The 26,737-nt window shown below is 47.1% G+C and overlaps 1 protein-coding gene across 2 annotated transcripts in view; it reads right to left on the bottom strand.

Annotated features, from left to right (window-relative positions):
• The window catches only part of LOC138467453 (uncharacterized), a 468,769-nt gene that overhangs the window by 288,051 nt on the left and 153,981 nt on the right, over positions 1 to 26,737 (bottom strand). For both annotated transcript variants that reach the window (XM_069607455.1, XM_069607456.1), the window contains exon 5: positions 22,090 to 22,203. In XM_069607455.1, coding sequence (XP_069463556.1) covers positions 22,090 to 22,203 — 114 coding nt within the window. The remainder of the gene's footprint in view (positions 1 to 22,089; positions 22,204 to 26,737) is intronic.

The raw sequence follows: 26,737 nt of genomic DNA, 5'->3' as shown, positions 1-26,737 counted from the left end.
TCTCCACACCTAGCGTCCATTTCGGACTTTCCCATTTCCACCATCTAATCAAGGCAGTTGTATAATGCTAATCCAGCAGTTACCTGCCGGTTTTACCGGCACGGTTACCTGCCGGACCCGTAATGAGCCCCACTGTTTTTATATGGAGTGCTTTATATAGTACTTCCATTAAATCCGGAGGGATGAAAAAGATTTAGACCTGCTGGCACGAGTGCAACATGCACTTCAAGATCACTTGGATTAAGCAGACTTCTATATTTTTTCGGATGATTCAACAAGGACATGAGGAATTGTTTATTTTTGGACAGCCACACCACACTGGCAGAAACAGGGATATATTTTTTATCAACATCCTTTTATTTTAGCACAGGGAGGATGAGAAACAAGATCGGTAGAACAGAACCAGTTAACCTATTCTCCAGAGTTTCAGAGCATGCCCTGAGGGAGGTACACGGACCGAAATGCATCAGTGACTAAGGTCTCTGCAAGACTAAAATGGAGAATGAACCAAAATAAAGTTGAAAGACTTTTTTCATACAAATCAGACATCATCACTGGTGTTCGTGAGTGAACGACTATGAAATGATTGAACATAAATCTGAAATTTGCAGTAGTATTCACTACATTCATTGGCGGCCTCAGGTCTGGTGAAGGTTTCACCAGACAACCCTTTTAAGCTTAATCTAGCCATTCTCATTCATACACATCATTATGAACTTACCATTTGGTGTTTTCAAATCTGTTTCCGAATAGTTCCAACATAATTATCACCAATACCTTAATACTCTCCAAACTAGAATACTGGAATTCTCTCTTTATGGGTTGTTTCTCAGAAACCTAAAATCACTCAAAATTATCTAAAAAAAAAAAAAAATGCAAGATACTGTGACGAATCCAAGGCGATGGTCACCTCTCTTCAAGGGGAAGCCTTCCCCTTTGAGACTAGGGAGGTGACTCAGCTACGCTTAACAGCCCCAGGGGCCAGGGTAAGTGGGATCCCTCTGGAAGTGACTCCCCAGTCGGGGACAGAAAAACCCCAGAGAGGGATAGAAGACAGCATTCCACCTCAGACACTAGCACCTTTATGCAGTATTCAGATGGTACAGTCTATGAAACTGCTATAAACCCTTTAATATTATCTGACTTCGCTTCTGACCCAAGATCTGCCCAATATCCATTGACCACAGCAGTGACGCGAGAAAACCAGCCCCCTAGAGGAGCATCTTTAAAGGAACCGTGGCTTAGAGGCCATGGAATAAGTCGTGTTTCACCGGAGCTCCTGCGGATCCTGCATGATCCTACGCTGCACGCATGCTAACACTGGCGCATTGATAACAAAAACGACACAATCGAAGGATAAACACATACGGATTGAAACGGGAGCAGCGGCGTCGAGAACTTCGTGGTGGAATCTGAAATATTGGGAAAAACCCGGCAGAGAAACCTTGAGGTCGCACAAAAAAAAAGGATGGCCACCGAACTAGAACAATGGAATAGATCCGGGAGCCGGAGAGCAGACAGAGGGGACCGGACAGAGCGAAGCTAACCTGGAACGCTGCAGGATGAAAGAGAACACAGGGAACACACTTTCTCCCGGAACTGCGACTGCTGAAGCGGTCGGTGAATTAAAGTGGGGAAAAAAGCATACGGCTCCCCACTGGCGGAAGAGTATGGGGCTGGACTGCAGTTGTACCCCCAACGAATAGCAGTGCCCATCGGTAGCCGGCATCTGGTGGAGGGAAAACTCGGAGGGGCTGCCCAGACTCGCTGCGGCAGGAGAGGCAAGAACAGTACGTTCGGGGGCGCACAGCGAGAGACTGGGATGGAAAAAGTGCCCTTGAATAACAAGATCAGTGCGAGAAGTGACACTGCACCTACCCGCACCGAAGACGCACCACCGGAGAATTACATCGAGGGGGTGCATAGCCGCCGATGAATGTAAAACACAAACAGAGACTGGAGTGGCCCGTCTAGAGTTGCAGACTGCTCTGCTGAACTGTACCCTTACAACCGAGTGCAGCCGGCACCCTGTGTGCGGTCGAGGCTGACTGGATTTTTTGCCCCGTGCGTGAGGAAGCTGCTACATAGCAGCAGCAGGGGAAGTAATGCCAGAGCCCCCGAATGCATAGACACCCCCGTGCGTGGGGGTGGGAGGCAGCTGTTGAGTGAGAGACTAGCTCTGCACAACACATGGGATGGCACACAGGAGCAAGGGATGTGCACCGTGAGCAGAGGCGGCCGAAGCGGAATAACCCTTAAGTGCCCAGCTAATCGGGAGGGACGCGGCCCGTGGTCCCGATAGCGAGAGACATTGAGGACCGCCCGCGAGGGAGTTCCCGACAGAGAGCAGAAGGAGCCCTGGAGCGTCAACGGGAAGCGCTGCGCACCCGAGAACAGAACAGCTTCTGGGGACCCACGCAAGGCAGCAGAACGGACTTCCAGGCATCCCACAGAAGGTTTGGCAAGGGGGGACTGAGTTGACACTGCACGGCAGAGGCCATACAGAGCCCGCTGTGGAGAGTGAGAAAGCCACACCGCACCCAGCACCCTCATGACAACCCCAGCCCATGAGCGTGACATGGAGTATGAAGTCATGGCACAGAGGGGCATTAGAGCGGCCCCACAAGTATACTAGAGCATCCAGCCACGCTCAGTTACTGACCTGCAGGGAGCTCTACAACCCCAAGACAGGCTGATCAGGGCACGACCCCCAACTCCAAGCAGAACCGCAATCCGGACCCCCGGACCCTCCTCAACAGGCAAAGGACACACACACACAATGGAGAGCATGTGGATGAGTGCACAACGCGGATCCATATGAACTTGGAGCACAGAGCAACACGTTGCAATTGGGGGGACACCTGAACAAGGACATGCTCGAATATTGCAGTCTCATTAAAATAAAAAGGGAAGCGAAGCGCACACCCCTGGCGAGTAAAGCAGAGTAAAAAAAAAACGGAACGCCATGCAGTAAGAGGTACAAACGGACCCAGCCGGAGTGTGCCAGTGCTGTGGAGCTCAACACAGGCCCAGGAGACACAGATAAAAAAAGGAAACCAGCCCATTATTGGTGTGACTGGGCAACTGGGGCTAGAAGGACTAGAAAGACAGAGGATGCAAGCAGGAGCGAGGTAAAGACGGACCTGCAAAACACAGCTAAGGGTCCTCAGATATAAGTGTGCTGCCAGGGCACCTGATGGTGCAGAATGTATTGGAAGACAGAAGGTAAAGTGCTGGATCACGATCGCCTCATACACCTGAGCCACACATATCTAGGGGAAGCGCCGGGCCACGCAGGAAATACGTGGAGGGGGAGAAACTGACAATAAATCGATCAAAAGAGATCCCTGCCGGTGCACTAGTTGGCTGAACTAACCCAAAACAGTAAGCTAACCCTCGGCGGCTGTCTGATGTACTGAAGGGTGCCAGGATGGCTTCTAAACTACCAAAATCAAAAGAAAAACAAGCAACGATGTAGGACTTTACCAAAACACCCCAAGCAACGGAAGTGGCCAGGAAGAAAGACAGAAATACACAACTGGACACCGCGCCAGAGAGAAGTGACCAGCAAATCCTAGGCGCAATTGCAGACCTGAAGGCCTGGGAAACCAAGCTGGAGGCAGCCATGGTGGATCTTAAAACATCACTGGACCTCAAAATTGGAGCGGTGCAAGAGGATGTGAACATTCTGCAACAGGATGTTAAAAAAGTGGCAGAACGCACTGCGAACTGGAAAATGCAGTAAGCTCCAACACGGGGGCCTGCAAATCGCACGCCTCGGAGATCCACATACTGCGACAGCAGATGTGCAATCTGGAAAGCAGAGCAGAGGAAGCTGAAGGACGGGCCCGTAGAAATAATATACGCATTGTAATATAATATTAGATATATTACAATATATATATTGGAAGGCGAGGAAGGACCAAACCCCACGGAATATATAGAGACAATGCTGCTGCAGGGGATACAGGGAGGACTCACCCAGGGGTTCGCAGTGGAGAGAGCGCATAGGGCCTTCAATAGAAGACCACCACCAGGTGCCCCTCCGAGACCGATAATCACTAAGATAGGGAGAAGATCCTGGAATTCTTCCACAAAGGAGGCACAATACGCAGGACGACAGCCTCCATCACCGCATACTCAGACTATACACTCCAGAGGAAACGGCTGAACTTTGGGACTGTGAAGAAGAGGCTGCGAGATGCGGGCTACAGGTACATGCTGATGTACCCAGCAAGGCTGAAGGTCCTCCACAAGAATAGGGCCCTATTCTTTGCAACACCAGAGGAAGCAACAGAGTGGCTGGACAGCCAGAGCTGTCCGGACGAGCAGACCAGCAGAAAGCGGGTGGTTAGAGAAGTGAAGCAGTGTCTCCGGGAACCGAGGTGCTGTATGACCTGAGACAATGGGACTAGATTATAAAATAGAGCACACACAGACATAATGGGGCATTCTAGGCCCAATATAAGGAGATTAGCATGCGCAACACACTGAGCATAACGCAGGAACAAAGTGAACCTGCTTTCACATCCCAATAGTTTAGATTAGATAGGCTACCGCCCTGCTGTGTTCCTAGTACCGGCAATCCGAGACAGGACTAAATGCGGGATCGCCTGAGATCCAGGGATGGAGCTGGGCAACAGTTGGGGACGGGTAGGGAGGGTGAGGGGGGGAGTTGAGGGTATTGTTGGGGGAGTTCAAGTGTTATGAGTTGGGAGTAGTAGCTAGGTTAATGGGGAGGGACAGTTTGAAGTTGAGGAACGAGCCTACATACACGAGCGATGGCCTTCAAATAAGACCTGGAGACTTGCAAAGGGAGGAGCGGGATGTGATTGGATTATGGGGGACATTAAGGTAATCACTTGGAATGTTAGAGGGCTCAAGAGCTACCAAAAAAGGAATAAGGTTATGATGTATCTGCACAGACAGAAAATAGATATAGCCCTAATACAAGAGGCTCACCTCACAAAAGAGAGATTAGAGGTGATCCGGAAGAAGTGGAATGGGCCGTTTTTGGTGCAACATATTCTGTTTATGCTGCAGGGGTTATCACCTGGGAAGCACCGCATGTCCCATTCCAGTTACTACAGTCCACAGTGGAAGCAGATGGGAGGATGGTTGCAATAAGGGAGTTGGTGGAAAATAAAAAAATATGCATCATAAATACATATGCCCCGAATGAGGACACTGTGGCATATTTTAAAACCCTGTACAACAAAATAAGCATGTATTTGGGGGGGGGGGGCTTTAACTGTACACTAAACCCGAAAGTAGATAGATCAGATAACAAAATGGACAGGCCCACCCCGGCTGCTAGGGCGTTGCAGACACTGCTGACGGACTTCAGGTTCGAGGACGCATGGAGGGTGCGCCACCTGCAGGACAGACAGTATTCACATTACTCAGCCCCACAAAATTTGCACACTAGGATAGATTATTTGTTTGACACACAGGAGCTAATGGCAGAAATAGTACAGACAGAATACAAAGCGAGGGTCCTATCAGACCATTTGCCATTGGTCCTAATATGGCAATACCAACCCCCAAGAGCAAGGATACCAACGTGGCGCCTCAGAGCTGAGGCATTAAAAGATACAATGTTCAGGGAGGACCTGAGAGAAGAAATAACAAATTACTTTGAGACCAATACCAGCAGTGTTGAGTCAGATGGTACGCTGTGGCAAGCCTTTAAAGTGGTAGTGAGGGGGGTAGCCATAGCTAAAGCCAAGGGACTACAAGGAGGGATATTAACAGAATTACAGGAAGCGGAAAAAGAGCTAGAAACAGCGCTGAGCAGAGAGGGTAACACCAAGGAAGATACTGAAACCATACTAAGGCTACAACAGAAATGTGCGGGACACTGGGAGAGACTATGCAATCTAAACTATAAAAAGTATGTAGAAAGACAACATGCGGGAGGAGGTAAACCAGGGAGGGTGTTGGCATGATTATATAAAAGCGAGACCCCCAGACCTACAATTAGAGCAGTAACGAAGGAGGATGGGTGTATAGTGGACACCTAAGAGGGCGTGAATCGTGAATTTCTAAGGTACTATCAACAATTGTATGGGGATGAAGGGTGAAGCGACTGCAGAGAAATAAGGGAAATAATGGAGGACATAGGTATGCCACGAATCAGCGCGGAACAACGAGAGGATCTAGATGCCCCGATAACCTTGGAGGAGCTAGAAGAGGTGGTAGTGCACCCACAGTAGCTGTGAACCCCAAAACATCAAATATATTCCCGCTGCGTAGGTATGTAGGGATCCCGCGAGAACAACTACCAGTCCTACAAATACCTTAGGAGTTCAGATATCTTGGGATAGACATTTATCATACGGTGGAGGAAGAGCACCAACATAATACTGAGAAAGCGGTCAAGTGTATCGAAAATAGTATGAAGTTCTGGGAAAAGCTCCCCTTGGCGATGATGGGAAGAGGGGCAATGCTGAAAATGGTAGTTCTGCCGCGACTATTGCATTATTTCGGGAACATACCATATCTGATACCAAGGCGATTTTTCGCTAGGATACGTGGCATGTGTAGGGAATTTCTCTGGCATGGGACGAGAAACAGAATTGCCCTTTGGAAGTTACAAAATTCATATGATAAAGGGGGTATAAAACTGCCAAACTACAAAATCTACTATCTAGCGAGCCAACTACAATATGTGGCAAAATGGTTATCAGAAGATCCAACCCATGAATCTAGGTTGTTTAGACTGGAATGTGCCCCATTCTTCCTGAAAGAAATGATATGGCAGCCCAAATCTGACATGAAAGGGCGCCCAGAGATGATGACACTGGGATGGAAAATATGGCATAAGGCCTGTCAGGTAAGAACCCATCCCTGTGTTCCCAGCAAGTGCCACTTGTCGCATTGACGGGAAAAGAAGGCCAATTAAAGAAGATTATCAGGAAGCACTGGGAACCGGTGGAAGAAGTGTAAACGTTGGCAAACAAGCATTTTCAAGGATGGCTGACAACTGCAGCCAGCTGTACAGCTACACAAATAAGTGTAGATCAACCATGATTGTCCACATAAACTATGCTGATGAGTTGACTTGTGGCCTCTTCGATTGGAGTCAGCTCATCCTGCTCTGCTGCCCCCCCCTCCAGTGGCCAGTACAGGGGCCAGGTTTCCACTGAGCTTGTGCTTGGTCCTCTGCGTGTGATGTCCAAAGTGGGGAAGGAAGTGGTACAACTGAGACAGGATTGGGAAGAAGACGTGGGTGCCCCAATGAGTGATGAGATGTGGGAGCGGGCCCAAGGGTGCCACAAGAAAGTGTCAAGAAATGCGAGGCTACAGCAGATACAACTGTATATAACCCACAGGGCTTATATGACACCCCAGAGGATAGCTAAATTTAAAAACAGAACGACAAACATGCCCCAAATGCGGCGAAGAAAACGCCAGATGACGCATATGTTCTGGGCATGGCCAGAAATTGAGAAATATTGGGGAGAGGTAGACCATAGATTAAAAGAAAAAGGGATTAAGATAACTTTTGAAATAACTTGGGCATGTCTGGTAGGAGGGTTCCCCAGACCACGTAAACTTAAAACATGTAAGTAAATTAAAGGATTTGGCATAAATACTCGCGAAGCGTAGAATTGCCATGGGATGGAAGGCATGCCATAGACCAAGGATAGAAATATGGTGGCTAGACCTTCAGAAATGGGCAGAAACGGGAGCTAGTAATACTGGAGGCGGCGAAGAAGCAGAAACCCTGGCAGCCTGGAAACATTTAATAGCTACACTGTTTGGGCCCACTCAGGACTGGTCGAGGACCCGGCAGAAAATACAGGAGAGGGAACCCCTCTTCAAGATGAAGAAGCAGATTGCGAAGTAGAGTAGGCTTGAATGGATGGGAGGGATTGGGAGATGCGGTAGACACTGTTTGAGTTGCACAAAATCTGAAATACTGTAAAAACTACTGCAAGTTTGGTTGTGTGTTGTTGGTTTAAAATAAAATTAATAAAACTTTTTTAAAAAATAAAATAATTGAAGGAACCAATCAGGAGTGTGCTTCCATGAAGCCTGCAGAGTTTAACTACTTTGACGCGTACACAGGAAGTGTGGCTCGCAAGCGAGAGACAAAGGCAGACGCTGCATCCAAGCCTGTGGTGGGCACTAGGGCAGTGTAGCCTAAGCTGCATGGAGGCCGAGAACAAAGTACCTTGTAGGTCTGAGGCAAAGCCCTGACGAGAGGCTGCCTGCCCGCCACCATATTGAGCGAGCAGAGGAGAGGAACAGCCGCCGGTCGAAAAAAAGTCCAGTTGAGGAGTTGCATAAGCGGCTCTGCAGCAAGAGGAAGGGCCGAACAGACTTCAGATCCCTCCTGAGAGGCATCGCTCAATCCAAGCAGGTATCCAGTGGCTTCAGAGTATCTGGAGACGGGCAGCAAAGCGGGTAAGGGAGAGTAAAGCCCCAGAGCAGGGACGGAAGGAAGAAACCCCAGAGTGGCGAGCAAGAAGGAGACAGACCCAGGATTGGGGAGTGAACAAAGAAGCCCCAGAGTGGGGAGAAAGGAAGAGATAGGAAGAGACCCTGGATTGGGGAGACGATAGAAAGAGGCAAACCCCAGAGTAGAGTGAGAAAGGTGAAGCCTCAGAGTGGGGCAAGAGAAAGAAACAAGCCGCAGAGTGGGGAGGAAACAAAGATAACCCAGAGTGAATCACAGAGTGGGGAGTGAGGAGAACCCCAGAGTGGGGAAAAAACTGAGCAGACAAGAAAGACAAAAGTATTCCCAAAGGGAAAAGAGAGAAAGACCCCGATTTGGAAGGGAAAAAACACTTGGCTGGAGTCTCCATTACGACACAAACTGCTTACCTGCAACTATACACATAGGCAAGGGCCTATGGTAAAGAAACATAGGGCCTCATTGCGAGTCTGGCGGTAACCCTGCCGGTGCCACCAAACTCGTAAAATGTTATCAGCGCCTGGCTTCCCGATGCGACTGAGACATTACAAGTCCCGGCAGATCGGGAAGTCAGACGCCGGAAAATGTTAGTCCCCATTTCCATGGAGCCCCATAGGACTTCATGGGAGTGGGGACACGGAAGCACTGGCACCTTTGCTAACGGTGCCGGTGCTTCCGTGAAAATGTAGTTGTAGTGTCCGGGAAATGGGTGCCGTTACGGTGCGACCGCCACCCATAATTCCGGACCTCCACACTTGTAATGAGGCCTTATGTTACAGCAGGATTTCAGACTGAGGAGCACACTTTTGGCTTTCCTTTGGAGTTTAGGGCTGGTGCTTAGGTTAGGGAAAGAGTAGTCCTTTTGTTGGTTGTTTGATTAAAAGACACAGAAATCATGCTGCCTTGTCCATCTCCTGATTCTGACCTACCACAATGCATACTAAACCTCAAGCCTCACAACCATATCACTCCAACTATAAAAATGGATATGGTACAACTCGCAGGAGGCAACTTGTTGCGGCCATTTCCTTGAAATGTATGCAGCATTTTTATATGGAAGGCTTGCACCCCATGCTTCCTTCTATGACCCCCACCCCTTCCCCAACTACTAAAAATTCAAAATAATGTACCATAACACTGCAACACCCCTAAAGATGCTCATAAAAATGCAGCAAAATGACTGCGATGAGTTGGCCTCCCGTGAGTTGGCCGGTACCCTAAAAAACCCAACAGGTTACTCATCAAAACCACAAGACCATCAACTCTTCTAGCCCCTCGTGCCCCAATCATTCCTTAAGCTTGCTATCCCATGCAGATACCTACAGTCATAAAATAAGACTAAGCTAACACCTCTCAATTTCCGGCACAAAAACCAGAGGCAAATCCTTGTCTTCTATTGCCCCCACCCTATGGAACAAACTATCAGACTACATCTCACAAGAACCCAAATGTAATACCTTCAAAAAACTCTCCAAAGAATGGCCAACCTTCAATCACGAACATGACACCACATGCTTCATCCTTCATACACTAACTGGACACCTCCCTTATCAACTATATAAGCTCTTAGAAACCCCTCCCTACTCCTCCACCTTGCAGCTTGGTAACACTTTCCCATCACCACTTCTCTCTCTGCTTCCAGCTCCCATTTACATCAATAGCAGTTACCTGATATGCACTTTCAAACTGTTACCTCTTCAGTAAACTGCACTTACTTGCGTTCCACCCCTACCCTCCTTTTGTCGCTCCTCTCCTTGCCCACCCACTCCTCCTTGCCCCCTCTATGTCTCCTCAGCATTTCTGGAATGTACTCTCTTGTGCCTTGAAAGTATTTGCTTGCTAACCCTAATTAAGTGTCAATGTTCTGAACATGCTTTTATATCCTAGATGCGACCAGAGGACTTTGGAGCTTTAGAAGCACTCCTGCGATCCTGCGGACGAATACAAAACACCAATAAAATAAATACAAATCAAATGTGGCATTAAGCGGTAAAATGCAAAAGTGCACGAGACAGTAAAAAGGAAAAGGGCAAAATAGTATCTGCTGTCACTTGCCCATCTTGGACACATCAATGAAGTAACAACAAAGTTGCAAACAACAATATTATATGGACACAAACTACTGCACTTCACAGTAAGGTGGTGTGTTAGGGAAAAGAATGACAGAATTGTACAATGTAGAACAGCGTTCCCCTGCACTGATAGTTATAGGTCCGATAGCACAGCGAGTAGAACGCTCGCTTTGACATCCGGGCCGAGCCTGCTGACGCAGGTTCAAATCCCAGCAGCGTGAAACTCAGCCTTTCATCCTTACGAGGTCGATAAATAACTACTCCAGCCTTAACTAATTTAAGAGGTCGACCAAGCGTGGGCCTACTGATAGCAAACAAAAACACAAAGAATTTTAATATCACTTCTTATAAGTCACCAACTCCCTACATACAGATAGTCACTCTTGAAAAAGACATTTATACAGTGGCTATCATCAACATTTACTGGGCTAGAAAGCATTTACATCCTGATGACTTCTTTGCCCACTTGGAAACAATTCTCGATAAGCTCATTTTGATCTTGAACATCACTTTTACTCTAATTATTGGAGCTCTAAATATCCACTTATTCTGCAAGAATGAACAACAGAGAACAAAAGAGGAGATGCGATGGAAAAATCTAATGGGAGAAAGACAATATGTACTTCTCAATGGCTCCCTGCAATATCCGTGGCACAGAGTGTCACAGCAAGCCACAATAGATTACATGATTAGTGATGGAAATTATTTGAATATAGCTTATTCACTAATTACCAAAAAGAATGCGCAGCCAACTATGCCTCACGTGGACATGGCTCCTACATCATCCTAAAAAAGGGATAACTATGTTCAAGACACATATCTCAGTTAACAATGCACAAAATCATCTTAAATAGATGGATAGGAAATGAATGCACTATGAACAAGGATGTTACGTTACGGCTATACAGAAATATGTTCAGATGGGTGGGGCGCTGTTGCGCACATCTAAGATGGCCGCCTAGGTGGAGAGCTCCGGCACGATCGAAATCCTTTCATCTATAAATCCTTCCAGTTCTGGCTTGGCAGACGTACGTTTGCAGAATGCCACGGGGGAAGGTTTGTAGAAGATACCCCGTGAAAACGGAGTGTGTGGACCCCGGGCCGACGGAGATATCCGCAGGTGCAACTGCAGCGGCCGTAGTGCTGCGAAGTGACAGCCCGTGAGTTCCAGGCGACTTCCACTCGAGCCCGGGGCTTGCAACGGCAGGTCGGCTGTGTGGGGGAGGGGCAGCCCGCCAATACACAAGCGCTGCCGGAGGGCGGCGGTGCTTTGCTTTCTCTTCCCGCCTATACGAAGACAAGTACTCAGACTTTCTTGTACAGGGCACTGGGCGAAAAAATCCTGCCAAGTGCTCGAGGGTGCGCCGCGACGGCGACATATTCCCCCTCCGATCCGGATCCCCCCAACGGCTAAGTCCAGCTAGCACATTGCTGGTGAAGTAAGTGGACTGCTGGGGATAGGGGACGCCAGGGATCAGTGCCTCATTGCATGATACATCTGGGTACCAACGAGGGTGGGGGAGAATGTTACAATATTGTTATAGAAGAAGCTGGGGGAGACGCTGCGGGAGGGAGTGCGGCCTGGCGCCGATAATCATTTTTTTGAACCTATCCCCACACCTGTTTTGCGGTTCGCCTGAGCTTGGATGCGGGACGCGGGCTGTGCTACCACCATACAGCATAACCCGATACTGGTCGCTAGCAGCACACAAGTGGGGGAGCACAGCCCACCCCAAAAGTGACAGCGTCGCCTAATGGGCCGCACTGAGAAGAAAGCTGCAGGGGGAAGAAAGACCGGCCCAATGTATTGCTTTACCAGCTCCCAACCACAGGAGGCATCTGGAGGGGCGACACAAACATCCGAAAATCGAGACACAGACCCTTTGGACCGCTTGGCAACAATTGTGCAAAATGGGTTCCTGGCTGTCAACGTCAAGTTGGACGGTATAGTGGCAACAACCGGGTCCCTGAAGGCCTGGGTGGAAAAGGAAAGCGCACGCATTTCAGAGGCGGAGAATAGAATAAGCTTGCATGAAGATGCGATTTCTCAACATGGCCGAGACATAGCCCTGCTTCAGATCGAACTGCGCAAAACCCAGAGCAAGTGTGAGGATCTCGAATCTAGGTCCCGCAGAAACAACATTCGTATTGTTGGAGTCTCGGAATCGTTTGGCAAGGGCTCCATGGAAAGGCAGATGGAAGAACTACTGAAATCGGTGCTGGGAGCGGAACCACTTTCGAACCACTTTCTCGTCGAGAGAGCTCACTGCATGCTTGCACCCCCTCCGAAGCCTGGAGCTCCACCCCGCACCATCATTGCGCGCCTTCTAAACTACAAGGACAGGGACACAATACTCCGTCTATCCAGAGAAAAAGGAACAATACATTTCGAGGAGAACAGAATTCATATATAGCCTGACTTCTCCGCGAACATACAAGCACAGCGCAGGTCCTATGAAACGGTTAAAAAACAACTACGGCTCCGTGGTGTCCCTTATGCTTTAATTTTCCCAGCGAAAATGAGAATTCAGCACGGAGGGAGAGCCCACCTCTTTGAAAACCCTTCCGAGGCCATGGCGTATGTTGAGGCCTCCATTCCGCTGCCCCCTAGAGACCGAATGAGGGATCAAAATGCAAGACCCAGTCCTGGCGAGGACTGAACTGATTTGGCGGGCAGATGAGTCTGCGCCTTCCCTGCAGTGACTTTATGTCTTCATAAGTCAACACAGCTGAACTGGAACACGATCCGTTGTTGTCGGGCTGTGGAGCCTCCTCCGTGGGTGTCCAGCTGGCAACATTAGCCGACCCTATGGAAAGGTCCACAAGCTCAGTTAAAAAGCCCATCGGGCAAGTTTAGAGTGTGAATGGGCAGCATCGTCAAGTTGGGGGAGATGATGCGGGTGGGAGGGCCAGGAAACCAGGTAACAGTTCGCTATGCTGAGCTATCGGCAAAGTTGGGGAAGGGGGATAGTTGCACTGTTGTTAAGTTTGGGTTGAAGAATATGTGGTTTCGAGGTTGCGATTGCTGCTCCCGTAATGTGAATATTCGGAAAGTTGGATGACATGGCGGGTACTAATACATATGGTAATAACGGTACAGGGGCGCTGAAAATATCATTGTTGTCCTGGAATGTAAGAGGATTGAACAACCCAATGAAGGCCAGGAAGGTTGGCAATTACGTTTCTAGACATCACCCTCAAGTCGTGATGCTGCAAGAAACACATGCAATGGGTGCCGTGAACGAGAATGTAATGCCCAAATGGGGGAAGACACGGTATTACACTAATTACTCATCTCAGTCCAGGGGGGTTATCACTCTCATACATCCCTCCCTGGGGTTCCGGGTAGCAGGCCACAAGGTGGAAGTGCAGGGCAGATACGTTCTGGTATGGGGGGAAATGGCTGGGAAACATGTTACATTGGTGAACACATATGGCCCTAACATAGACGACCCAGACTTCTACTTAAATATATATGAAACCCTTAACAAACTTGACGCTTCTTCCATAATATGGGGGGGGACTTTAACATGGCCCTGGACCCCACAACAGATAGATCTAGTGTGAAAATGAGGACACCAACTAGAATGGAGCTGACGCTGAAGCAGCTTCTTTCACAAATGGCACTAACAGATGTATGGCGCACATTACACCCGGATGCTAGACGGTAGACCTATTATTCATCCGTCCACGACAGTGAGTCGCAAATAGACTATTTCTTTACCTCACAAGGCCTTTCCAAGACGTTGCACAGCGTTACCTCGTACACTGTCTGACCACTCCCCAGTCACACTGGAGCTTTGGTTTAGAGATGCTTCCAGACCAGCTAGGAGATGGAGAATGCCGGGGGGGATGCTTGGTGACCCTGGAGTAGTAGAATCCCACCGCGAGGAAATAACAGAATTCTTTACTAATAACCTTGAGTCGGTGACGCTGGTCTCCACTGTCTGGGAGACTTTCAAGGTCTGGGTTAGAGGGGCACTCCTGTCGAAATCTACTGGTCTCCTGAGGGGAGTGAGGAGGGAGCTGGAGGATGTGGAGAGTGCCCTAAACAACCTTGAGGAAACCTATAGTCGCACACACGATAGGAACACCCTAGCCGAAATCCATGAACATATCCGTGATTTCAATGACCTGGCCACCAGAGAAACACAGTATATGGCAGCCCCGTCCAGAGCACGCAGGCATGGCGAGGGAAATAAGGCGGGCAGAGCACTGGCCAATCTGATTAAGCAGGAGTGACAGCCACAACCTATTACCAGTATTCAAGGTGTAAATGGCGAGGTCAAAACAAGCGAGGTGGATATAAACGGTGAGTTTGCCCAATTTTATCAAACACTGTATTCCAACAGAGATACCAAAACAACCACTGAGATAATGGCATACTTAACATCAGATTGGCCCTAGATCAACCAATCACTGTGGAGGAAATGGAAGAGGCAATCATGGGGTTGGCGTCAGGCAAAGCACCGGGTTCCGATGGGCTGGGGGCTGAATTTTATAAGGAGTTCCGCAAGGAGCTAACTCCCGTACTACTGGGGACCTGGGAGGAAGCCCTAGAGGGAGGCATACTACCCCCGACAATGAGGGAAGCCATCATAACTGTATTACCTAAACCCCGACGCCCACCAAGCGATATGTCATCGTACAGGCCCTTATCACTTATCAATGTCGATGCCAAGATATTTGCCAAGGTTCTGGCGAACCGGATGGCACCATTGGTCTCGACATTAGTCCATCCTGATCAGAATGGGTTCATTCCCCTGCGATCCACTGCATTGAATCTCCATAGATTATTTGGTATAATGGCCCAGATTGATCCCGGGAGGAGTGCAGCTGCCGTTGCCCTTGACGCCTAAAAAGCGTTCGACTCTGTGTCCTGGAAATATCTCTTTAGTGTACTGGAAACATTTGGGGCGGGACCTACTTTCATTGGGTATGTCCCACTGCTCTATACCGCTCCAGGAGCCAGAGTATGCACCAACAGAACCGTCTCCGAGATGTTCCAATTAGGGAGGGGATGCCCCTTCTCGCCCATTTTGTTTGCCTTAACTATCGAGCCAATGGCAGCTGCTGTTAGACTAAGGCATAGAGACAGGGAAATAAACATGAAAGGCGCAATCAACTTATCTCGCTCTATGTGGATGATGCACTCCTATACGTCCGCGAACCAGAAAAAAACAGAGCCCATTATGACAGACACACACAAATTTGCAGAGTATTCGGGGTACGTCATCAACCTAGCTAAGTCGGAAGTACTTCCGCTCACGCCCTCCACTGCATGCCCCACAAATATGTGCGGCCTGAAATGGTCAGAACATCATATCAGATACCTTGGGGTGCTAGTGTCCAGAGATAGGCAAACCCTATACGCGAATAATCACGAGAATGCGCTGCAGACGTTGAGCACTAAGCTACAGATCTGGGGACGCCTCCCCATATCCTTACATGGCCGAATCGCCTTTCTCAAAATGATAGTCCTTCCCAAAATATTATATTTTTTTGTAAATATACCAATATGGCCGGGCAGAGACTTTTTTACTAAGCTACGGTCGCTAATAGTAATCTTCATATGGAATGGTAAGGCGGCGAGAATTGGGTGGGAAAAAATGACAGAACCCTATGATACTGGAGGTATGGCTGCTCCAGACTTTGAGCTTTATTATCTGGTCGCCCAGGCGCAATTTGCGAAGTATTGGTATGAGGATTATGGGGAAATACCACATACGTGGGTGGAGGGGCACACACTATATCCCCAATGGACATTAGGTCAGTCATATTTAATACAAGACACAGGGACACTTGTGACTATGACCCGGCCAGCTGCACGGTCCGTGCTTGGGGCGCATTGTTTAAGAGGCTAAAGTTGGAGACACCATATAACTCGGAGGTCCCCCTGTGGAACTTTCCGGGTATTCCCCCCACGTTTGATGTGGGTATTCAAGAGGTCTGGGACTCACACATGGAGATGAGGGTGGGCGATATGTATATAGATGGCAGATTTGCAACTAAGGATGACTTTGTGAGAGCAATGGGGGGTGGACCACTTAAAATATTGTAATACTATAGGGTAAGGGACGCGTATCAGAAGAGGTGGCCAATGTTCTCAGATGAACCTCCCCAACACCTCTGCACACAGCTCATCACCATGAATGCCGGGCTGGGTATCTCTAAACTGTATGCAGCAGTGCAAACCCACACCCCTACAATAAACCAGGTCAAGGACAAATGGGAAACAGACCTGCAAATGCCCATCCCGGAAGATAAGTGGAGCAGATATTGTGCACTGACGAAAAAAAACTCTTAAACAGGTTGCATTACACGCCGGCTAAACTGGCAAAATTTGGTGCAGAGCATGGAGGGGAGTGCCCCAAATGCTGGGCTCAGTCTGCGGGCTCCTTTCACATGTACTGGCAGTGCCCGGCCGTTCTGAAATTCTGGGGGGAGGTGGCTGAGCTATTGGCTGATATGACGCAGATACCCCCGCAATTAACCCCCCACAAATACTTGTTTGGAGACATTGGCAAGTGCTGGGAGAAAACCAGGAGACTATTCAATGTGGCATGCGCAGTGGCGAAAAATTGTATCCTGCAAACCTGGAAAATGTCCACACCGCCAAACATGACCACTTTCCTTCGCGAACTGACATATGTCAACAAGTGTGAGGAACAATATGCTTTCACTCTCCCGGGGGCAAGCCGGCCTAAGGACATATGGGGTCCCTTCCGTATGTATCTATGTGATTTGCTCTCAGATGATGATGAAGCTGTATAGTGTCGGTTGTAAATGTCTTTTTCTTTAAAAAAAATTAATAAATCAATAAATAAAAGAAATATGTTCAGATGAAGGTGTTTGATAGACAATATGGCCATAAACATCTCCATGCCTTTGATCCAGAACTTAAAGAAAAGAAACATTATTAAGGCAAAGTATACGCAATCTCAAATACTTGCCAATAACAGAGAAATTATCGCAAACAAAACATCTTAAAACGAAATATAAAAATTGGGTCAAGGGTAGAAAGGTGATCCAACTTCAAAGAGATGGTGAACAAATGTTAACCCAAATTACTACTAAAGATTCGGCAGGCATATGGGCTTTATTGAATGAAACACTTCATAAAACCCAAATGTCAGGCCAAATAAATACAATAACAGAAAAATCTTGGAGCGCCTATTATGAGCTGTGTATCAGACACCTTTTCCTGAATGTGAATGAAATTTTGATGTGATTCATCTTGACCATAAATTCCAATTTGATAGAGATAATATTTTAAGTTGTATCATGAAACTCAGTTGCTCACGAGCTCCAATTAATCTACACCCAGGTAATGAGAACTGGGAACATTCCAGATTCCAGGAAGACCTCGATCATCTTGCCAATATTTAAAAAGGGTGACAGATCCAACCCAAAATCGTATCAGCCCATTGCTTTATTAGATTATCCTGGCAAAATCTTTGCTCGTTTAGTGTTAAAGGAATTTAATTCTTTGCTAACATTAACAAATTTAAGAGACCCATACCCATGTCAGACGGGTTTTATTTCAGGCTCAGGAACAGCCATTAATCTAATCACATTAAATGCAATTATAGCAAAAGAAAAACATTGAAAACAATCGATATACATAGCCTTCATAGACTTCTGCACCGCATTCGACTCTGTCCCCAGGGAATTATTAATAAAAAAACTGTTAGATCTAAAATGTCCCTGGCATATCTTGAAATGGCTCATTGAATTTCCTATGGGAACTAGCATACAAATACGCCTGAGTAGAGATGGTTTGCTATCAGCTCCTATTCGGACTGAGAGGACTGAAGCAAGGTTGTTTATTTGCTTCAGCCTTATTACATTTTTTTATTGCTGACCTGAATATGTGTTTTGACGGATTGGTAACTGATTCACCAAAACTAAATGGCTCACCAATTAAATGATTTTTATATGCAGATGACATGATTCTTCTATCCAAAACTCCCAAACAGTTGAGATTGATGCTAAAAGCTGTAGACAAGTATGCTGTCACAATCACACTAACTGGAGGGTAGAAAGATCGACACTCTCCCCCGAACCACGGAAGCCGAATGAACTCGACCCTCCCACCGTGGTTGGCACAGGCGCCCGATTTAGACAACAGGTCGCCACGTGGCAGCCAATGGGGGGAAGAGGGGTTAGGGAGAGGTTGTGGATAGGGAGGGGAAATTAGGAACACCGGAAACAGGGCGAGGAACTCCTAATGTGGATGGGACCGGGGAAGCACCAGGAGAAAACCCTACTCTGTTTAACCTTTAACAAACAGTAATAGCACCTGCACTCCTAACATGTACTTAATTCCGTAATAGCACACCTTAATACGTATGCTGTACCATACTCGGGCATATCATGCTCTGACTTGAACAACACATAAGCAAGCAAAATGAAAACACATAAGGGAACGTTTCCCAGAATGATTAGACAGTACACATGGCCCGTAGGGCGGCGTTAGCAACATACAACATAAATGCATTTCCCCTTAGTTTCATTCACTAGTGAAATGTCCTTGTACATATGCAGGACTTCCTCCATTAACTTAACACAAGGCTTGCAAAGTTTGTGTAACACATTCGTAACAAGCACACTTTGTTTTCTCCCCTGAGCTTGAATTCAAGAAAATGAGGGCGTTGCTTATCTCAGGTCTGGGGAGCCCCTCGGGACGTCCCAGACAAACATGGAATCGCCTTAAAACACTTTCATGCAGTTGCGAATAATATTGCCCCCACGAGTACTTATCTTAAGTCTGGGAAGCCCCGAAGTATTTCCCAGACGAAGAACTGAAAGCGTTGTCTCTGCCGGTGACTCAGCGCCCCTCCTGCTCCTGCTGCACTGTGACCGCGTAAGATTAATAGCTTCTCCCCTTCATGGCTTCTCGTCGCACGCTGACTCCCGGCTCCTGTAGTCGTACGCTGCCGTCTGCCTCCTGCTGCACAATTAACAATAAGCCACACCTGCCTGCAGCCGTTGCCTGCCTTTAAGCTGTGCTTGATTCTTGATGCAATACAGCTGGCAAGGCGCGCACGGGCCGAACTACCCAAAACCACAAAGGATGCTGGGAATTGTAGTGTCCACGTCCTTTCTAGCCCTTAATGTCTCAATAGGCGTATTTACACACTCCACGCCTTTGACAACCCTGATTCCTGACATAAGCACATAACAATCACATCTCTATTAATACAAACAAAACCCAAATAATGCAATTTGGAAATTTAAAACAAAGAAGCAATCGGAATGCCTGGTATTTACAAGATATAAAACTCCAAACGGTCTCAAGCTATACATACTTGGGTGTTAACATAAATAACCATCCGGCTGATAAGCCGTATGATGAGAATATAAAACAAACTATCTACAGCAATTTCTCAAACAAGAATCATCAGTGCCAAATACTGCAACTTTACAATTGGTCCAATTATAACATCCTATAGACAAAAGGCTACACCGGTATTATTATATAGAGCGGAAACAAAAAAAATGAAACCCTATTGCTATTGGGCAAAAATGTAAAGTATGTATTGGAAAAAGGCACTTCATCTACCCAATTCAGAATCCATTGCGATAATTAGGCATGAGTTGGGTCTAATATCATTACATGCAATTTACAAATGGCAAGTCTGATCATTGTTACGAAAATGTTTAAATATGTATAGTAAAAATGGCTTGTTAATATTGTTGTCCAACTATTTACAAACTTCAAATGATAACTTTGTTAAAGTGTGGCAATTGAAAGTGCAGAAAATCATGCATGATGTAGATATTCAATTGAATTATTAACAATTAATCCAAAAAAAGCAAAAAATAAACTTTGGGAATTTGATTGGAGTAAGACCAGAGAACAATGCATGCTGTATAAGAACTTTAAGGGGAATCCATTTGCTATGAACAAATACGGTAAACGGCGACAAACTTATTAAAAACACCCAATCCACAACAACTAGCGGATTTTCTGCGCTTTCGATTGAATCTGTGGCCAACTAAGGAAATAATCTATAAATGGAATAAATTACCAAAGGCTGAGGCTAAGTGTCGATTCTGTAATCAGGGACAAGAAACCTTAAAACATTTAATAATAGCATGTCATGAATTACTACCCCAGCGGATTAGCTATTTCAAACAGCACCTTATTGAATAGCGGGAGCTGACACAACAAACCTTTTGGTAAATTTGATATCATATGGAATCGAAAACGATTAGATATGCTACGGTAAATTATCTATAAAAATGTAACTTAAAGGAAGAGAAGTAATAAACCAAAAATGGTAAAAAGCTCAACTTACACAGATAGATCAGATTTATTAATAGATGGATATTTATAGAACTGCCATCTATAATGTTTTGGAAATGTCATCAGTACAACAAGGTATATGGACTAATGATTTAGGTATAATGATAACAGTGTAAGTATTTATGTGATTTTATTTTTTTAACAATTAATGTTCCAATTTATATTCTCACAATTTTAAATTGCTGGGTTCTTTTGGTTTGTATTTTTATTTTTTATTGTTTTTCAAAATTGTATGCTATGTAAAATAAATTGTATGCATGTTGAAAGGTTGAGATTACACTCAGCCGAAACAAAAACAAAAAAAAGAAAGAAAAAGGCTTCACTTGTCTCGAAAAGTAAGAATAGGTTACCAACAATTGTAAAAAGTGGGCATGTCCCATTAATGTGTATGGAGGTAAAGCAGCAAAAAGAACAATTTTCCTAGCACACAGGTACAGTTTTAGAAACAAATCCCTCAGGATATTTTGTGTTCTTTTTCTCTTGCCAGACATTGTAGGGTTACATTATTTTGTTTGAAATCATTTGGCTGGCATTATGTATTAGATGAAGGGGGTGAAATCAAGAGGGGATCAGAGTAACTGCATTTAATTTTAACTTTTTCATCCAAATCTGCAATCTTCAATTAGCTCCCAATAAGGCAAAAAGTGGTGAAAGGATTATTTAAATAATGTATTGGGTCCCATCAGAGTACCAGGGAAGATTTGTACCTCCTTGTCTCATTATTAACCTACAGCATATTCCCTGCTGATGCATCTGATCATCTGATCTGTATTATGTTTCACAGAAAGCAAGTGGCTTAATGCATTATGGTCTAGGTCACATAGATCATGGTGACGAGCTACCTACGGAATGGTTTGGATCGAGGATCTTGGATCTCAGGGGCAACATGTTTGTCTTGGAAGCAAGACAACGCAGCGCAACACAGGTCCGAATCCCAATCCCGCATTTAGAAACCACTTGCTGATTCATTTATAAATGACCAATAAAATAAATAAAGAACCATTCTTATACTGGCCCTTTACCATCAAGGTAGACCTCGCGATTACGCATACCTCTTAATGTTCTGCTTTTTGGAGGTGTGATATAACTTTTTCAATCCACTTCCACTGTCTCGTGTTCAAAAATATTAATTTCTAATTTTAAAACACTGTGCTTGCTTTCTCTCTCTTTCTCGCTCTTCAGCTTTCACTCTCTTCCTTATTTTCACTTTTTCTCTAGGGCTCCCCATTACATGAATATGACACTATATACATAAACGTAATTCCTTGGTAAATTATGCTTACCTAAACTGGGTCCAGTGCTGCTTTCAACTCCTTCTGCAAAATTATGATGCGTTAAACAAGACACCAACTTTTCATCCACCTTCAATAAGTTGTCAGAATTACGCATATGATCTCCTGTTATAAAACCACAAGAATGTACAATCAAAAGATTTTTTTACATTCAGGAATTAGAGAAAAATTGCTGTGTAAAAAGCTTGATAGTCTTTAATAGTTAAAAAATGTATAAATATACATAATTTTCGGAAAGTCTTGTTTTCCTTTTTTTGCATTGAGGAATTAGAAAGTAATTGTGATGTAAAAAAAAGTCTGTATTGTCTCATAAAAACTAAAACAAAATGTATACATACAGCTGGATGATTTTACAGCACAGGGAATTCAGTTCTAATAGAGCGCAGAGGTGGACACTGTAGAATAATTTCAAAAAGTGGGAACGAGGGGTAAAGCACAACACAAGACATCCAAACCAGCTATAAATATATGATGACTTGTCAGCGTATTAGACACTGGGCCAAATAGATCACCAAAGACACATTACAGACCAGCACTAGCGAGGCCATATTTGCATTTCCTGAATCTACAATTGAGAAGTTCATGGGGTTATGGTTTGTGCAAACACATTATACTAATTGCCAAAGGTGTCCTTTTAAAAAAATAATTGTTAGGCGCCAAGTACCAGCACTTAACTTTGACCTGGGACAGAGGGATTCTGATATTCCCACCGCCTGGGAAAAGACTTGCAAGGAAAGGCTGTAAAGGGCTTGTCATTAGGATCAATATTTGAATTAACTTAAAACAAATGTAAGATGGGGCGTGGCTTGGAGCCATGGCGGTTGGATCGGCTCTGTGAGAGCTCCTGGCTGGTGAACGAGAATGCACTGGTGAAACTAAACCTCTGATGGGAAAAAACAATATGAACGGTAGCCCGCGATCCGGGGGCACATTCTGCCCAACTCCTGCCTTTCTACGGCTCTGGTGTTGGGAGAATCTCTGTTTTACAAGCCTGTGACGCGGGGCGAAGAATCATGCAGCAAAATGGCCACTAATTGCACTGGAGGCTCTGAGCACAGCTATGGACCCGGGCCTCAGGAGCACGTACTGACGGGCTCACCTCACTCTGTTCTGTTGCTCAGGGTTCCCTCTTCCACTCCCCAGCTGGAGTCTCCCAGACCATCGACTCCTGTCCACTCTGGTATCTAGCCGCGGCGATCCTGCCTTGCTGAAGCCCCGCAGCCTGGCAACAACCGCCTGTGGCGCGAGCCCGGGGGACAACATGCGCACAGGGGGCCATACCTCAGCTAGCCTGAGGGAGTAGCTGCACCCCCAGCATACCAGCACTGCACAGAGCAGCTCGGCCGAGTCTCTGTAGGGCACAAACGAGGTCAGGAGACTGCTGGCGACGTTCTGCCTCCCCTCATAGCGACCGCCTTACACCACCGGTGCGGATCGGCACCTGGACAGGCCGAGAGTAGGGACAACGCCGCTGTGGAGCGCCGCAGCTCTCTGATCTGTCTCTCCTCTGGCTCCGGAACACCACTACTGGCCTAATTAACCCCCGATCGGGGGCAGTGCGACACCAGCAGACGCCGGGATCGCCGCAATCCAGCTCATCGCGGCGGTCCCCCGCCATGGGAACCTCTGCTCCTGGGACCCGCTCCTCCCCCGCTCCTCCTTTGCAGTTTTGAAGCCCCTCTGCGCTCCTGGCACCCCAGGATTCTGCATACCTTCAGCCTGCCCTGGTACACTCACCCGCCGCCTGGCGAGTCAGCTGGGGCTGCCTCACACCCTCCCAAAGCAGCCCCAGGCCTCTGCAGCAGCCTCCAGCACACGTCTAACGCCTTCCCCTCAACATTCCGCTGGAGGTAAGGCAGCACCTGCCGCGTGGCACAGAAGTCCCCCCCCTGACACCCCTCAGAGTTGTTGGCGGCCATGGGGCTCCACCACAGGGGACCCCTGCTCCCCATGGACGCTTTGCAGCTGAGGGGAACCAGCCGCCTACAACTGCAGCCCCACGTCACTCGCTACCCGGTGGCGCTGCAACTGCTGTCCAGCCTGTGACCCGGCATCCACAACAGCCCAAGGTCAGGGTTGGGAGCTATAAAAGACACTTGCAACACCGATCTGGGAGCGGTCCCAGTGATCTAGGATGTCCACCCCGCCCAACGTCCTCGCAGGAATACGCTACTAGAAAGTGAAAGAAGAAATAATGTGAGAAGCTAGAAGATCACCCCGCTCATTCTTCAGAGATGCCTCCATCTCCCTATACCAAGACATTACGGCCATCACGTTAACGAAAAGGAAGGCTCTGAGACCGGTCATGGAATGGCTCAGGGAAAAGAAGATCACCTATCGCTGGGGATACCCTACATCTCTGACCTTCATCTGTGAAGGCAAACCCTGCCACATTTGCAACCTACAAGAAGCTGAGAAGCTTCTGAATCCGGAAGAGGAAGACGACGACCCTGGTAGAGACTCACCATCCAGACGAACCGCCCCAAAGGATCTCAAACACTCCTGGACACGAGTGGAGAGACGTCGAAGGATCAGAGGCCCCCCATCTAAAAGCAAGCGGTACGGCAAAAATTGAAAGGAATGGGCCCAAGCCTTCTGCTTGGCCAACATGTCAAAGGGCCCGCTAGTCTAGGCCTGTCTCACATGTATTGGACCTAGAAAGTGACGCCTGAGCCACGGGACTCCCATTCACCAGAAGACCATACTTCACCGAACAGCAGAAGAGGCATAGTTGCCTCTGTATCAGTTGGTGCGCTGGCCCGGCCGGATGCCCCGTTGGTCAAAGGATGGCCCTGACAACTTGGTTCTGTTTTCAGGGAGGGCTAGGGGCGGGATGGGAGGGGAATCAGGCAATGCCAACAGGAGGCAAACTGACCAACAATCAAACTGGATCTCCAGCGGGCAGCTGGAAAAGGCAACCAAAGGAATATATACAAACATAGTCTGCTCAGATGACGGACAACATCAAGGAACTCACCATGATAACATGGAATGTTCCAGGGCTGAACTCGCCAAGAAAGCGCAAATCGGTTGAGCACTGGCTAGCCGAGCTTTCAGCAGACATCGTATTCCTGCAAGAGACACATCTAATGACGCCTGATGAGAGACGGATCAGTTTCCAAAGTTCGTTATCTCAGGCGCTTCCTCGCCTCCTCATGCCGGAAGAAATGCGGTGTCGCCATCCTACTCAGCTGCATGGTACCCCTAACGAAAATTACGGTCAAACGTGATCCAGCAGGGATATACCTGTTACTCAAGAGACTGCTAATCGAACTCCCAGTCACTATTGAAGCAATATACTGCCCAAACAACGCTCAAGACCGCTTCCTGCGCACTGTCCTCCCAACAATAACCATCTTCGTCGAGGGCCGTCTGTCGGAGGCGACTTCAACCTTACCCCAGGCCCCAACGTCGATAAAACTCTGCCGCTTACTAAACCAGACTTTGCCAGAGCTCTGGAGATGGCGGAGTTTCTAAGGAAAAGCGGAACAAAAGATGTCTGGAGACTAGCTAACAACAGAGCATTCTTTTCGCATGTCCATGGGGGATTCTCGAGAATTGATCTACTGCTGATGTCCAGCACACTATTCCCATGCATTGAAGACATACATATCGGCCTGAGGGTAATCTCAGACCACGCTCCAGTAATAGCCCGCCTGAGAACGGAAGGCCTTTCGATTCCCTTGCAGAGGTCTTAGAAGTCCCCCTTACAAACTATTTCGAGGAAAACGCAGCAAAGGGCACCTCTGACGCCATGGTCTGGTCTGGGATGAGATGAAGTCGGTGATTCAGGGTATAGCCATCAACTGTACAGCAGAACATAAACACTGACACTAACTCCAACTCTCCAAACTAGAGGAAGAGGTCGCTGAACGAGAGGCAAGTTTCAAAAAACGCCAGATGGCGAAAGCAGGAAGGGATCTTAAAAAAGCAAAGGCAGCCCTCGAAATGCACCTGGCGGATCGCACGGCGCAGGCTCTAGCATACACAAAGCAATATTACTATTTAAACAGCAATAAGGCCAATCGACTGCTAGTACAAAAACTCAAAAAGCTACATTCCAGGAACAACATTCTGATCCTCCAAGAACAAAGCGGAAAAGCTGGAAATCATGACAGAACACCACAGGGACATTATGTCCAGTGCTCCGACAAATAAAGAGGCGCAAATCCTATGCCTGCAATCCATTCAGAGGCCCCTCCCTCATCCTCAGCTGGACACCCTGGAGCTCCCAATCTCTACCGAGGAAGTGACTGAGACCATCCGCCCTAGGCCCCGACGGACTGACCGCTCTGTTCTACAAAAAAATACATTCATATCTTGGCTCCCCACCTGGCTGCCCTATATAACACTTTTCTCTCTAGAAACAGCATCACCCCCTCAATGGAGTAATCCATCACAGTATTGATACTGAAGCCTGGGAAAGACCCAGAACTCTGCTCGTCATACATACCCATCAAGCTGATGAACATCAACGCCAAAATATTCTGCAAGCTACTGGCACAGAAACTAGTGAAAACCCTCCCAGATCTGATCCACCCGGACCAGACAGGATTTATCCCTGGCCGCAACACTTCGGATAACACCAAGCCCACCCTAGATGTCATCGAATCAACGAACAGAATGGGGGAGCGTATGG

Source organism: Ambystoma mexicanum, chromosome 4q (assembly GCF_040938575.1).
Source record: "Ambystoma mexicanum isolate Mex_15411 chromosome 4q, UKY_AmexF1_1, whole genome shotgun sequence".
In the NCBI taxonomy this organism is placed as follows: Eukaryota; Metazoa; Chordata; class Amphibia; order Caudata; family Ambystomatidae; genus Ambystoma; species Ambystoma mexicanum.
This window is presented reverse-complemented; position numbering and strand designations above follow the sequence as displayed.